General features: G+C 38.7%; 1 protein-coding gene across 1 annotated transcript; it reads left to right on the plus strand.

Annotated features, from left to right (window-relative positions):
- The first annotated feature begins 299 nt into the window (after nucleotides 1-299).
- Nucleotides 300-13,714, plus strand: LOC146643355 (putative ATP-dependent RNA helicase ddx6). Its single transcript, XM_085396691.1, has 13 exons — nucleotides 300-448; nucleotides 2,579-3,704; nucleotides 3,796-3,900; nucleotides 4,741-4,870; nucleotides 5,407-5,553; nucleotides 5,714-5,808; nucleotides 5,920-6,042; nucleotides 6,451-6,579; nucleotides 6,845-6,961; nucleotides 7,222-7,285; nucleotides 7,387-7,488; nucleotides 8,383-8,596; nucleotides 9,671-13,714. The coding sequence occupies exons 2-12, from the start codon at nucleotides 3,462-3,464 to the stop codon at nucleotides 8,589-8,591; spliced, it is 1,464 nt and encodes a 487-aa protein (XP_085252817.1). The 5' UTR covers nucleotides 300-448; nucleotides 2,579-3,461; the 3' UTR covers nucleotides 8,592-8,596; nucleotides 9,671-13,714.
- Nucleotides 13,715-14,118: the final 404 nt, after the last annotated feature.

Below are 14,118 nucleotides of genomic sequence, written 5' to 3' on the forward strand. Positions count from 1 at the left end.
GCACTTTTTGTGACTTTGTATAAAAGTCACAAAAAGGTGCGTTTATGACTGAGAAGAAAACTCTGTGGCTGATTAGATTGCTATATTGCTATATTGATCGCTTTACAGAGCTTTTTTTATATTCAACTTTTATTTAATCATTCCATAAAATATAAAAATAAACATATGAATAATATAATTATAGTTAAAAATATAAATCCTATGTAGCAGTAACTAGGTGCGCCAGCAGGTGGCAGCAACGTCTTGGAGTCTCACGTGTGATAAACAGCAGAGAGACGACGAGGAAGAGGAGACGAAGAAGAGGCGACCATGTTGATTTAAAGGAAGAAGAAACACAATAGAGGAGATTTATATCCAGAAAAAAAATCAGTGATTGAAGCTTATTGTAAAGGAAATAGTTGATCGACCGCGCAGTGAGTGTTCGTTGCAGAAAAATAAAACAATAAAGGTAGGTTTGCGGAGCTTTGAGGCGTTTACTTTCTGTAAAAAACATCTGAGTTGCTATGAGCAGATTAGCATGTAGCTAACGTTAGCGAGTGGAGTTATTTGTGCTAAATTAGTCCGGAGGATAGCCGTATTCCATGAAGCTTTAGTGGAAACATTGCAAAAGAATTAACCCAGTCAAAGTACATTTTTATCGCATTGTTATCGTTATGATAAATTAAAAGATCATAAAAAGTAAAAGACGAACGAACGTTTTAACGGCTCAGTCGCTCGTTAACTTTAGCTCCGTTAGCATAACGTATTTAGTGTTTCTCCTTAGAGGCAGCGTTAATGTAAGATATTAATCAATAAATGAAGGTATGTAAAGTTTATCAAATCCAAAGTAATTGTTTTGGTGTGTTAAAGTTAATTAATTTCAGAGTGCGTTTGGAAAACTGCGTGAAAATTAAGTTTAAGCTAATGTGCAGTCTGAACGGTGGAGGAAAAAAAAACTTGGTAAAGTTATGACGCTGTGAGCAGCTTTTGGCAATCGATTCAAACTGTGATTGTTTGATTTGTTTCAAGCTGATTTGAGCCTCAGTAAAGGATAGACTCAATTTAAAAAAAGAAGAAAATCCTGACAGTTTGGGCTTCGTTAATCTGAGGGCTGCCACCTGGCAGGTTCACCTCTCTAACCTCGGAGTGCTGAAGCAGCGTGTCGCTTTCTGCAAATAACTGCCGCTTTTATTTATCACTGTTCAGGGCAGAAGTCGGCCAACTTTACTAACAAAAGAGCAGATTCTCAACAACTTTATCTAAAGGGGGAAGGGTCTGCAAGAAGCCGAAAACGCAGTTTGAGCTTTTTAATAAAAGTGGCACAGCCTGTTGAGTATGGTGTTTTAATACGGAAATATTCAGTGTTTCTATATACTGAATATTCATTAGTTAGTTACTCTGTAGGTATTCTGTAATTAATCTGTATGCTTATAAACGAACTACTACTAACTGTTCACTTCTTAAAAATATAGCACTATTATTTCACTATGTTGCATTTAGCATCAATATTTAATATGAAATCACGTAAGAATGCTGCCAGTTTAAATAAAGAATTAATAAATATTAGTAACAGTAGATTCGAAAGAAAAGTCCGCTTTGATGATGAATTTTTTTTCCCAGTGCATTTTTGCATCTGTGGGCTTTTGGAGTTTAACCGTTGTCAAATATGTGAGAATGACTGGCAGACTAGGTTTCTGTGTGGCCTGTTGTAGCTGCTGCTCCATTACTTCAAAGCCAACTGACTGTGTGTGTAACATTTCTTCAGAGACACCCTTAACAGAACAGATTAGACTTAAGGGTTAGATATATGTCATAGGTACATCATAACCACAGACCCCTCTGAAACCCAGCTACGTGACTACATGTCACATTAGTGTATTTTGTGATTGATTTGTGTATTGTTTTTGACTGCAGGATGTTGGCGATATCTGCAATTCAATAAGTTGAAATGAGAAGCTGCAGATCTCAAATTTTGTAGGGAATTCTGATGTAGATGATCAGGCATGTCTTTGACACTCAGGAGTTTTAATCTCCTGTAAAATTTGATGGTGCGAATCCTTTTAATTTCCCTTTTGTTTAGTTAGAGGTAGTTTTCAGTTGAAACAGTAGTGGTTTATTGGTGGCATTATGAAAAGTTAAAACAGGATCTGGAACATCCCCACCTACGCTGTCATCTCTGCTGTCACAGATAACGAGCGCTGAAAGTAAATTTATTTACCAACAAAACGGAACAAAAAATATTTGTTAGTGTTTGGGTCTACTTTGGAACAGGGCAACTTTAAAGCTATGGAGGCCACTGTGAGTCCTACCTGTTTTTATGCAAAGAAATCAAATTACAAGTAATCTGATAAGGAGTTAAACATGGCAGCCTGATGGCTTTAAATGCAAACATCCCAAAAATGCCGAATTGTTTGTTTATGAGATCTTGCTTCTTTTTCTCATTTTGTAATCATTATTTACCTATTTTGGGTTATGATGTCATCTTCAGTGCAACTGATGATCAAGAGAGTAAATAGGTAAACTACTTATAACTGGGACTTAGAGTCAGCTGTTCATGGTCATTTAAAAATGTAAAATCTCGTGCTTTTATTTCTTTTAGGTGAGGAGTCTGAGTTGTTGGCTTTGACTCTGAGGAGGCAGCAGGCGATCAGGCCACAACTCTCACACTTCAGACTGAGCTGAAGACCTGTAGTGTCGAAGGAGAGAGGGTCAAACACCTGGAGGAGAAAGGAAACTCACACCCCCCACACACACTGAAGACTCAGCAAGGGTGGAAAGCTTTTTGGGCTTTGGACTCAGTTACCCCTTGTGTGATTTTTGATTTCAGGATCCATTTTTTTGGAGTGACTTATACCCACACAGTGGAAATAAACAGAAAGCATTACGGACTATAATTTTGGGGAGATACTTGTACAAAGTTGGGCATTTACTTTCCTTTTTTTTTTTTTTTTTTTGTCAAGAACAGGGATATTGAGCAACTCTAATGGACTCAAAAGTGGAAATAAGAAATACTGTTCCATTCACAAAGAGAAGTTTAAGTATTGAAGTAAGATTATATTGAAGATCCCCAAGTTCAGATTGCCTTAGTTGTTCTGTTTCAGGACTTGAACTGCTTCAATACTTGTTCACATATAATTTTTCTATATTGTGGACAAGTATATTCATGCATATGAATGCAAATTTCTCTTCATTTTGAAGAGCTCTTCTGTAAAAAGTTTTTTTTTTTTTTTTTGGTTGTTTTGTGTACGTCAGTCACTCTGTTGTTGAAGGGGACCGAACTGCACGTACGTGTGTATATGTAAATACTACGAATCCACTTCTGTCGTCAGCTTTGGACTTCAAACAAAAAAAGAGAGAGAATATCGTTTGTTAATGCTTTATTAAACTTTTTTACATCTGAAGAGAATTTTTAAAAATTAAACCTAAGACGCAAAAATCTAATACTTCAAAGGACAGAAAAAAAGAAGACAAAAACAGGGAAAATGGCAACCGCCAGAACAGAAAGTGTGGGCCCGGTCGTCATGGGACTGAATAAGCAGAACGGGCAGCTCAGAGGGCAGACCAAACCAGCTGCAGTCCAGCCAGCACCAACAACTCAAGGAAAGACTTTGGGTGCTCCCCAGAAAGCAGGAGGAGCCTCTCAGGACGGAGGTGGTATTAAGTTTGGAGATGACTGGAAAAAGAGCCTACAGCTCCCTCCCAAAGACAACAGGGTCAAAACCTCAGTGAGTTAAAATTTGATTTCAGTTTCTTGTCATGCTTTCGCTTCAGACTAGTTTTCTCCTGATGTCCTAACCATTTCTGTGACCACTGCAGGATGTGACGTCCACAAAGGGGAATGAGTTTGAAGATTATTGTCTCAAAAGAGAACTCCTGATGGGCATCTTTGAGATGGGTTGGGAGAAACCTTCCCCTATTCAGGTATGCTCAATATTTATTATCATTTATCTTCTTTCCAAATAGACCCCATTGATTAACTTACAATTTTATGTTGACAGAAAACCCAACACATGTAACCATTCTGCTGGGCATTTCTGTATTAGACAAACACATTTGTCTGTATTCTGTTGTGTTTTTTTTGGGGGGGGGGGGGGAGAATCATTTTTGACAGTATATACGCCAATATCAGTTGATTTGTGCGTCAGCATTTGACTTTTTTTTTAAAAAGAATAGGTGTTTTCATCCTGTTTCTTTTGTACTCTCTTTAAAACTCATCAAAAATTAACATTAAAAGTAAACATCATCTGCAGCACGGTTGATGTGGTGCACTTTTTAGATCAGGATTATTTCTCATTATAAAGTAAATCAGATTTGTTAAACTTTACAAATCTTGTCTTATTAAACAAATAATTTCCTTAAACTTTAAATATAATTTAACTGAAAAGAAAATATAAATGTGAACTGACATAAAAATGTAACAGCCTGGTGACAAGACAAGTGAATTATTACAAGAATCTAACACAATAGTGGCTTTATCTCCATTACCTAATTTTAACTATCACTGTGGATGATGGGGGGAAAAAAACCTGGGTTACTTGTACGGTCATACAGTTTTATACATTTTATTTTGTTTGTTTGATTTGAGAGATGCTTACACATGCTGACACAATTCGGGTTGTTTTTATGGTCTACCTTAAAAGCACAAATGCCATGGTTTAAACATGTAAGACAAAGACACACATTTCATTTGTGTCCATGAAATAAAAAAGGCAAGTATGTTTGTGTAATGAGACAGACGGTTTGCCTGTTGGTTCCTTGCAGGAGGAGAGCATTCCCATCGCCCTGTCTGGACGGGACATTCTGGCCCGAGCCAAGAATGGAACAGGGAAAAGTGGAGCCTATCTCATCCCACTGCTGGAAAGGATAGACCTGAAAAAGGACCACATACAGGGTGAGGCACTGCCTTTGGTTTTATAGTTGGACTCCAAATATAAGCTTTACTGACTACAGTTTTAACTACCTTTTTCTTTAAGGTGTTTTTTAACTTGTGTTGTTTTCCTATGCTTCCATTTTACCTGACATGGCATTTCCTTCAGTTTGTCTAGGAAACAAAGCACGTGCTATAGAAAGAGAAGCTAATGCATCGTCATTGTCTCGCCAGCCTTGTTTTTTCTGTTGGTTCTATGTTTTTCCTTCAAAGCAGATTTCACACATGCATTGCAGCCCAGATCTTTTCTAGGACTGAGCCAACAGGGATGGACCTCAGCCTGACATTAACCTTTAAGTTCTCAAGTGCAAAGTCTCTGTGATGTTTGAAGGCACAGCTAATATAGCAAGTGGCCATCTTTGTGCTGCCTAGCAGAAAGGACAACTGTAAAACTAAAAAGCCAGATTAATTTCATGTGTGAAAACAGCTTGTGAAATCACATACCATCTATCATGTTTGTAATCTCTACTTCTTTTTTTTTTTTTTTTTAAATTTTCCAGCCATTGTCATGGTGCCCACTCGTGAGCTGGCACTGCAGATGAGCCAGATCTGCATCCAGCTCAGCAAACACCTGGGAGGAGTCAAAGTAATGGCCACCACCGGGGGCACCAACCTGAGAGATGACATCATGCGTCTGGATGAGACCGGTAAAGATTCATATCAACCAGCTTTGTGGTACTTTTATCCATGAGAGGTTATGGAGGCTGTCACTCTGAATTCCGTGTGTTATCTGTTGTTAAATATTGTCACAAAATGCCCCGTAAAAAGGAAGTTTTGATGATAATCATAGTTCTGTTTTCACAATAGTGCATGTGGTCATTGCCACGCCTGGCAGGATCCTGGACTTGATAAAGAAGGGAGTGGCAAAGGTGGATAAAGTCCAGATGATGGTGATGGATGAGGTAAATATGAGTAAAGTCATTTCAGAAACTAGCTGTTATTTCATGTATTGTGTTGTATCGGGTAAGAAAAGAGGCTTGCTTCGTGGTAATTATTATTCCGTTTCTCTTCAGGCGGATAAGCTGCTGTCTCAGGATTTTGTGGTGCTTATTGAAGATATTATTAGTTTCCTGGCCAAGAACAGACAGATCCTGCTCTACTCTGCAACCTTCCCCATCAGTGTGCAGAAGTTCATGGTGAGTAGACGGCTAATTACTGCGCTGCTTGTCCAGCCTGCTGGCTCAGAGCCACTTGGCTCCACTTAGCTCACACTGCAGACCGAGCTCCGCTCCTGTCGCGCCCAAATCTGTTTCTTTCTTTGTTGTGGACATTTCCAGGGTTGATTCAGCTAAAGCAAATTTAGTTTACAGTCACAGGATACGATTGCTTTTACTGTTTGTACAAGTCTTTTTTTGAAATTCTGAGTATCTAAGCAGGTACTACTTGTGTGGTGGTTTCAGTGACAGTGCATCCAAAAAGAAATTTCTCCATAAAGAAGAGCAGAAAATGATCATGACAGAAATGTCCTAGAAGCTTTTACAGTTCTGAAAACACATTTTTAAAAGCACTGTGTGAACTGTTATCTCTCTGTGTCTTTGCTGTAGGCCAAGCACCTTCAGAAGCCCTATGAGATAAACCTGATGGAGGAGCTGACTCTGAAGGGCATTACTCAGTACTATGCCTACGTCACAGAGAGGCAGAAAGTTCACTGCCTCAACACACTCTTCTCCAGGGTAACCGACTCTCTGTTAACTGCGGTTACTTTGTGACCACAAGTACACTTCTTTCAAAGTGACAAGTTAGCCCGTGTTAATCCAGTGTTTCCTGATTAAATTTTACTCCCTTTACCTTTATTTTTTTATTTTAATTCCTTTCTTTAAAAGGTTTTATCAGATAAGGAAACACAGGCTTATTGCTTTTACTTTCCACAGATGAAAATGCCCTCAAAGGCTCATTCTGAGCTAGGAATAACTTATTTTTTTCTCCTCTCCATCATAGCTTCAAATCAACCAGTCAATCATCTTCTGTAACTCCACTCAGAGAGTGGAGCTCTTGGCCAAGAAGATCACTCAGCTGGGCTACTCCTGCTTCTACATCCACGCTAAAATGATGCAGGTGAGAACAATGTTTTTATGCTAACAGAACATTAGTGGGCTCTCAAATGAATGACGGGCGCAAAATAAAAGAATATGCCTGCTCGTAATCCTCCATCTATATAAATATTAATGTTAGATTCTTTTAAAACCTTAAAATTACTTTGATCACGGTATTAAAATACCTGAATATTTCAATGAGGAATACATTTTCTTCAGGCTGAAGAAAAGCAAATCCCGATGTTGGATAAGTAATGATTTGCGATCATTTGTTTTCTCCAGGAATACAGAAACCGTGTGTTCCACGACTTCAGAAATGGACTGTGCAGAAATCTGGTGTGCACTGGTGAGTTTTAACTGGAATATCTACTTGTGCATCACAAAAGCCTCAGAGTTAATCCAGGATATGTTGTAGCACTGCTGTAATCTTCTGTTGCCTTCCAATAGATCTGTTCACCAGAGGAATTGACATCCAGGCGGTAAACGTGGTTATCAACTTCGACTTCCCGAAGAACGCAGAGACTTACCTGCATCGTATTGGAAGATCAGGTATGTTTTGTTTTTGTTTGTAAATGTAAATCATTAAAGCTTACCTGCTTTTTTTTTTGTAAATGAAATTGTTTTCCAGGATGCTTGAAAGTTTATAACTGGCTTGTATTTAGCTAGAAACCATGGCGCACAGCAACCCCTGATGCACAATGAGAGAAAAGTGTTTCTTTTCTTATGTCACAGTTAAAACTCTCATTTTAACCATCAGAGGTCTAAATATCCTGTCGCTAACCCTAAAGCCACAGTTGAAAAGAGTGTCATAGCTTTACAAAAACTGGTGTTACTGCCTGTAAGGATGACAGTGCTGAGCATAAACTGCTATTTGCTCTAACAATTGCCCTGTTTTTAACAGAGTAAATGTCAGGCTTTAGCGCTTTAATCTGTGACTCAACTGCCTTCAAAAAGTACTTTTGTAATTTTACGTCCGTTCTGAACTTGTGAAAGCCGCCTCTGAAAAATATGGTCTGTGTTATGATACTATTTTAAAAACTAAACTGAAACGAGTGAATTCAATCTGCAAAGTAACTGAAATGAAAGTAAACACAAACCAAAATTTCCACATGAAGTGAAACAGGAAAAAGCAAACTAGTTAGAAAGCACAAAACTAAAGCTTTACTACAGGCTTGGACTTCGCAATCTGCATCTGTGACGTCTCGCCACGTGGCACAAGTTGCCAAATTCATGGGGTTGTTTTTTTGTTTTTTCATGTTTGACACGCTCACAGCGCTTCAGACTGTGACTGATGTCATGGTTTTGATGTTCTGATGTCCCTTGGGAACAGTTTCTCTACTGTACTATTTTATTTGATTATTTTCCCCCCACAATATTAATGACATACTTTGTTTTTAGTTTAAACTGGACATTGTATATTAACCACATTCTCATGTTTCTCAGGGCGGTTTGGACACCTGGGCTTGGCCATCAACCTGATCACATCGGAGGATCGCTTCAACCTGAAGGCCATTGAAGACCAGCTGGTGACCGACATTAAGCCCATTCCCAGCAGCATCGACAAGAGCCTCTATGTGGCCGAGTACCACTCAACTAGCGGAGATTGTGACGTGGAGGAGGTCGAGGAGAAGCGCCAACAGGACAGCACCTAAAACAGGTGCGATGCCAAGAAAAAGCGAGGTTGTCTGAAATCATTCACTGCTCCCTATCCCGGGAGTTCTATGTATTGAGCTTCACAGCTATGATTAAAAGTAAATTCAGGGTGATAGTTGGTCAATATTTACCATGATTTTAAATGTGAACAAGTTCATTTTAAAATGCTTTCCTTACCTTTTAAATATATAGTTTAGCATGAGCTAAATTAAATGGCAAGCAACTTTGGGCATGTAGAGGTGGGCAAAGAAAGCGGTGAACTAGATTTCTAACATGGGGAAAAAAACAGAGTTTTATATAAAAAAAAATTGCCAAAGATTGCTAGATTTGTGAAAGATTTAGATCAGTAAAATGAAATGCTGTCAGAGACTACTCGCGCCTTTGTCTCTGTTATGTCTTTGCTGGCACACAATTACATTTATTAATCACAGCTGGCTTAAAAAATAGTTTGCTCAGCGTATGATGGGGTTCTGTGGAGGGCAGTGCACATCAGCTGTACACTACTTTTCCTGAGGCATTGTGAGATGCATTAAATGCTGTAGGGTAGGGGACACATGCCTGGGATTGGCTCACAAAACAGTTTCTTAAATTTTTCTTCTCTTAACTTTGTCATTTGCAGAGGTGGTTATGCTGATGCAGCATATTAAAAATCCGGCCTAAAATCTCTCCCAAAAATCATAACAGCTGTAGCTTTGTCAGGATGGACTAATCTGTTTGCACAAAAGGATGTGTAAAAAAAATTAAACACTTAATGACTGAAATCATGGAGCGAGGATCAGCTGATCCATGGAAGAGTTTGCAGCAACTTGCCTTACCAGTTCTGTGTCGTGTTTGTTTGGTTTTTTTGGGGGGAGTTTTTGTCAATGTGTGGCCTTCCACTTGCTTTATCAAAGTCATTCTTACCCCTATGAGGACAAATGCCATGTAGGGTATAATCTTACTCAGACTGAAAGATAGCCGGACTCACTATACAGCCCACTCAAGTGAGTAGTGAATGATTTCAGATGCAGTGTGGCTCCTTGTGTTGGTAACTTGACTGACGATGTGCTCCTAATCCATGTTTTGTCCTCTTCCTCAGGACGCTGAGACACACCGGGCTTTTGCACAGACATCAGCGCTTGCACCCAGGCTTCAGGCAACTCTTCATTTTTACATTCGTCACTTGTTTTCCGAGCCTGTGGAATGGATGTCTTAAAAAAAAAAAAAAAAAAAAATCAAACAAAAAAAGAAACAAAGGCTGTTTTTATTTTGGAGCATTTCTTTAGCTTTTCCTCAACAAGAGCTGCCTCATTATTTTATACATTTAGAGGTTTAAAGTGTGCTTTGCACCAAGCTGGGACCGCGAGAAAGCTTAACAATTCCTAGAATTAGAGAAATGAGCTGTTTTGAACCCGTCGCCTTTGGAGACAGTTTTCACTTCCAGCAGCAAAGTTGGTCTATTTTGGGGTTTTTTGTTTTCTTTTGTTTTCTTTTGTTTTTTTTTTTAAAGTGGTGCACTTACACCAGCCATCACTCTGTCCACTCACACTGCTGTGGTCACTTAAGTGCCTTACTTGACTCCCGTGTGCACTCATCCATTCATAGCCTGCTGCCGACTGTCACGCAGCAGAGTACGAGCACAAAGACGAATCAATAGTAACCTGAGTTTATTGAAACTTTAGTCATTATGCAAAGGAAAAAAGGACAACACACTGCTCTCCCGCTGAGAGGTGTGCAGAAACATGGCTCAAAACCATCCTGAATGTGAACGTTTGTTTTTAATGTGAACGTTGCAATAAAAAATAAAAAAGGGCAGCTTTATTTAAATACTACGTGACTGTTTTTCCCTTCCACCATGAATAAAACATGAGCAGAGCTAATGTGAGAAGACGGCCCCTGTACTGATTCGTAGAGTATGTTGGCCTGCAGATACACACAAGCAGCATGGGAGATGAGTAGCAGCTTCATTAAATTAAAGCTGTTGTTCTTTTACAGCTAAGAAAAAAATATATATATTGACTGGTAAATAGTGTAAATCTATTGGTCGCTGTAGCTGCTGGATGAAAATATGTTCTCTTTTCCTGAAAAGGATGATGCATTCAAGACTCATTCAAAACAGCTGATAAATGAGCTTCAGCATGTCCACGATTGGTGCAAAACAACACTTTTAACTTTTTCTTTCCCCACACAGCTTCTGTTTTGTTTTTGGTTTTGGTTTTTTTGGGGTTTTTTTGTTTGCTTGTTTTTTTTTTGTTGTTGTTTTTTTAATCGAGGAAACGCACGGTGGAAATGTGTTTTTAAGCCCTCATGACAAAATTAACGTCGGTGAATGTATTAGTTGCCAATAATAGCTGTGCAGCCCGGTGGTTTAATGCCAAGCTCTTCACGTTGCTGCTGCAGTAGAGGCTCCGCTTCAGGCTTTGCTTTAATGAAATACAAACTGGATGTGAGCTGGTTTCATGAACCACAGAGGAATGAAACCCGCTCAGTCTTTAAAAGACCACATATAAAGTCAATTGGAAACAACTAATTTTTTTTTTTCTCTCGTGCGGCAACAATTTTTTTTTTTTCTCTCCACAGCCTACACATTTTTTATTTTTTTTATTTTTTTTTAAGTGACAATTTTTGTGAGGGGTAGATTTCTTTTAAGCAAACTTGTAGCATCTTTGAATGGGCAGCTGATTTTTTTATTTTTTTTTTTATTTTTATTTTTTTTTCCCCTGCCCCCTCACAGATCATCACGAATTATTAAAAAGAAATTTTGCTTTTTAAGATTTATTTTTGTTGCTCTAAGCAGTTTGGGGGGTGGGGACAGGGTGAGGCTTTAGCACTGGGTAACCGTTGGAGTTTTTGGGGTGAGTTTTGCAGAAGCCAAGTGTTTTATCAGATGCTCACCGAGCATCTTGAATCATCTCTCTGGGACTTAAAGCATAGTCAAAAAGCATTGATTTTGTTTTATTTGTAATTTTTTTTTCTCCCCCAGAAGTTGGGGGAAAAAAAGAAAACTTGTTTATGTTTTGACTGCCAGAGAGTTACAACAAACAAACAAATAAGAGTTTGTGGAAAGTGATGAAGCACTGTGATCTCCTTGAACCTGTTCAACGTTTGTGTGATGGAAGATCAAAGTGCCGTGATTTTTATTTTATTTTATTTTTTTCCCCCAGTAGGGCAATCTTTATACGAGGTATTCTGAATCATTTTGAGGAAAGAAAATGGTAAATGATTCATTGTTTACACTCGTTGTTTACAGTTATAAAAGGAAAAAGAAAAAATGAAAATGCTTTGCTTCATTGGTGGAAGAGGAAGTAGACTTGTATTGTTTCCTTTTGTTTTCCTTGAAATAGATTTTCAGGATTTACATTGAAGCAAAACCAAAAAAGTTGAATGTCGTATGAGCGAGTGTGTGTGTGTGTTGACTGATCTGGGATATCTGTGTGCGCGTGTGTGTGTGTGCATGTGAGTTGATTGATGTGGGATCTGTGTGTGCGTGCGTGCGTGCGTGCGTGCGTGCGAGTTGATTGATCTGGGGTGGGTGTGTGTTTGTGGGTATGGGTGTTTTAAAGAGTGTGTGTGCAGTTGATAAGAGTCATCGTGTTTACATGCAGCCTCATCCAAACAGCTTTATCTCTGTGGATAAATCCAACAGGTTCAGTTGATTTGGAGCCAAATTTGTTACTCATGCATGATTTTAAAAGAATCAAACTGACCTGTTGTTGTAGCTCGAGGCTGCGTGTACGCGAGCTTATCGTGCAGACTGTTTTGTTGGTCAAGTACGATGTCTTAAGTATTGATGTGGGTGTTTACAGTTGTCAGGGATGTGATTTGTTTTTTAGTTTTTTTTTCTCCTTTTGTTTTTTTCCATCTCCCGCTTGCTCCAGAAGTTGATGTTTGTGGACACACAAAATAATTTCTAATGAGATTTTCTTTTTGTTTTCTTTTTTTCCCCCTTCAGTGGTTTGTGTTCCTACTCACTTCCCTGACAGTCAGTCCATAAACTCCTCTGTGACACAGAAAATTAGATATTTAGCTGAACACCCGAGATCTTTGTGAAATGGTTGGATTTTTACTTTAGGGATGAGATGAAATGAATCTGCCAGCTGTTTCTTAGCTATATATTTGCTGTTTGCGCAGTCAGTTGTAACATTCTTACACTCTAAAGTAACGAGCGCAGCCTCATTTCGACTCAGTCGAATGTTTTGAATTGGGGGGGAGAGTCGTAACCGATAGAAACTACAGCATTAAGTCGATGTTGTTGTTTTGTCGGGCTTAACCTGTCACAGAGGAAGTTATGCTGAATGTAGTCATGAATGTTGGTTTTTGTTGTCGTCATAAAGTCTTTGTATGTGAGTGTTGGCACTCTTTAAATGGAGTGCTGACAGGGGCGGGAGGCAGGGATATTATCAGAAACATATTCAAAGTTAAAATCAGAGAAAGGGTGAGGACTTGGATACTATAATGAATTTTCTTTTTTCCCTGCTGGTGTAAAACAAAAGTTAACATCTTAATGTGGACTATTAGTGTTAAAGGCTTAAATGCCGCTAATATTTCTACCGTGGATTTGCTGCACTAAAATAGACTCGACCACTGCTGCTGGAGGTTTTTGCCAGATTTTAATGACACACTCAGCAGATTTGCTGTAAGCTGAGCAGCAGTCCCCCTGCAGCTTCGATGCAGAACAGTGGCGGTAAAATTAAAAGTAGATGAAGACAAAGTCGCATGAGTAGAAGTGGGTGCTTATGATCTAAATTGGCAGATAAGTGTTGGTTTAAATTATCCTTTTGTTGAATTGTTCTCCTTCCTTGTACTTACTGGTACTTTTTTTTTTTTTTTTTTTTTTTGGCCCTGTTTTCCTAAAACCATGACTAGATTGGACCTGAATTGGTATAAAACAAGATTCCATGTTTCCTCCCTCTTTCCCATAATTTCACCCATTTTTATTTTCACTGAAATGATTTTGATTGGATGACATTTAAAAACACGTTCTTCCATTGTTACTATTAAAAAATGCTTTTGGGTTTCTTTGCCTACAAAATGCATTAAAGAGGCACAAGGTATATTCCAGCAACTCTGTCCTCAATTGTTGTAACATGGAAACGCATATTCAGGGCCTGATAAGAAACTCAATAAATTGACCTGAACTTTACTGGCTGCTGTTGTTGGCTGTTTATTTCTCCACCTTTTTGATTCCATACAACTTCACACATACTTTAGATGAACATCTGTAGCGACCTGATGGGACCAAGCTAAACATGTTGTGCTCTGAAGACGCCAAAAGAAGCAGAAAGATCTGAAATGTCAGTTTGTTGGATTGTTGGCAGTTCTGATTCCACAAATGTTTTTCCAGGATAATTTTTAGGGCCTCTAACAATCTGATGAGTCAGACACTGAATTTAAACATTTCATTTTTATGACTACTGAGCTATCCAAACCCTAGTGATATGCTGTATTTTGGGGAGAGAGGTGGGCGGATCAATACAAATATCGATAGTGTGGACACTAATGCTGGTACTCGTATCTGATTGATATTAGCACAATAGGATTAAGACC

The sequence above is a fragment of the Rhamphochromis longiceps genome, linkage group LG22 (genome assembly GCF_057381845.1).
Source record: "Rhamphochromis longiceps isolate RC_006_pf linkage group LG22, R_longiceps_female_GT1.1, whole genome shotgun sequence".
Taxonomy (NCBI): Eukaryota; Metazoa; Chordata; class Actinopteri; order Cichliformes; family Cichlidae; genus Rhamphochromis; species Rhamphochromis longiceps.

What these genes read in the sequence shown, in the direction of transcription:
- LOC146643355 (XM_085396691.1), top strand. Translation starts at nt 3,462, where the DNA reads ATGGCAACCGCCAGAACAGAAAGTGTGGGCCCGGTCGTCATGGGACTG. An exon ending in AGAAACCTTCCCCTATTCAG is followed by an intron (nt 3,901 to 4,740) that starts GTATGCTCAATA and finishes GGTTCCTTGCAG; the next exon opens with GAGGAGAGCATTCCCATCGC. An exon ending in CAGAAATCTGGTGTGCACTG is followed by an intron (nt 7,286 to 7,386) that starts GTGAGTTTTAAC and finishes GCCTTCCAATAG; the next exon opens with ATCTGTTCACCAGAGGAATT.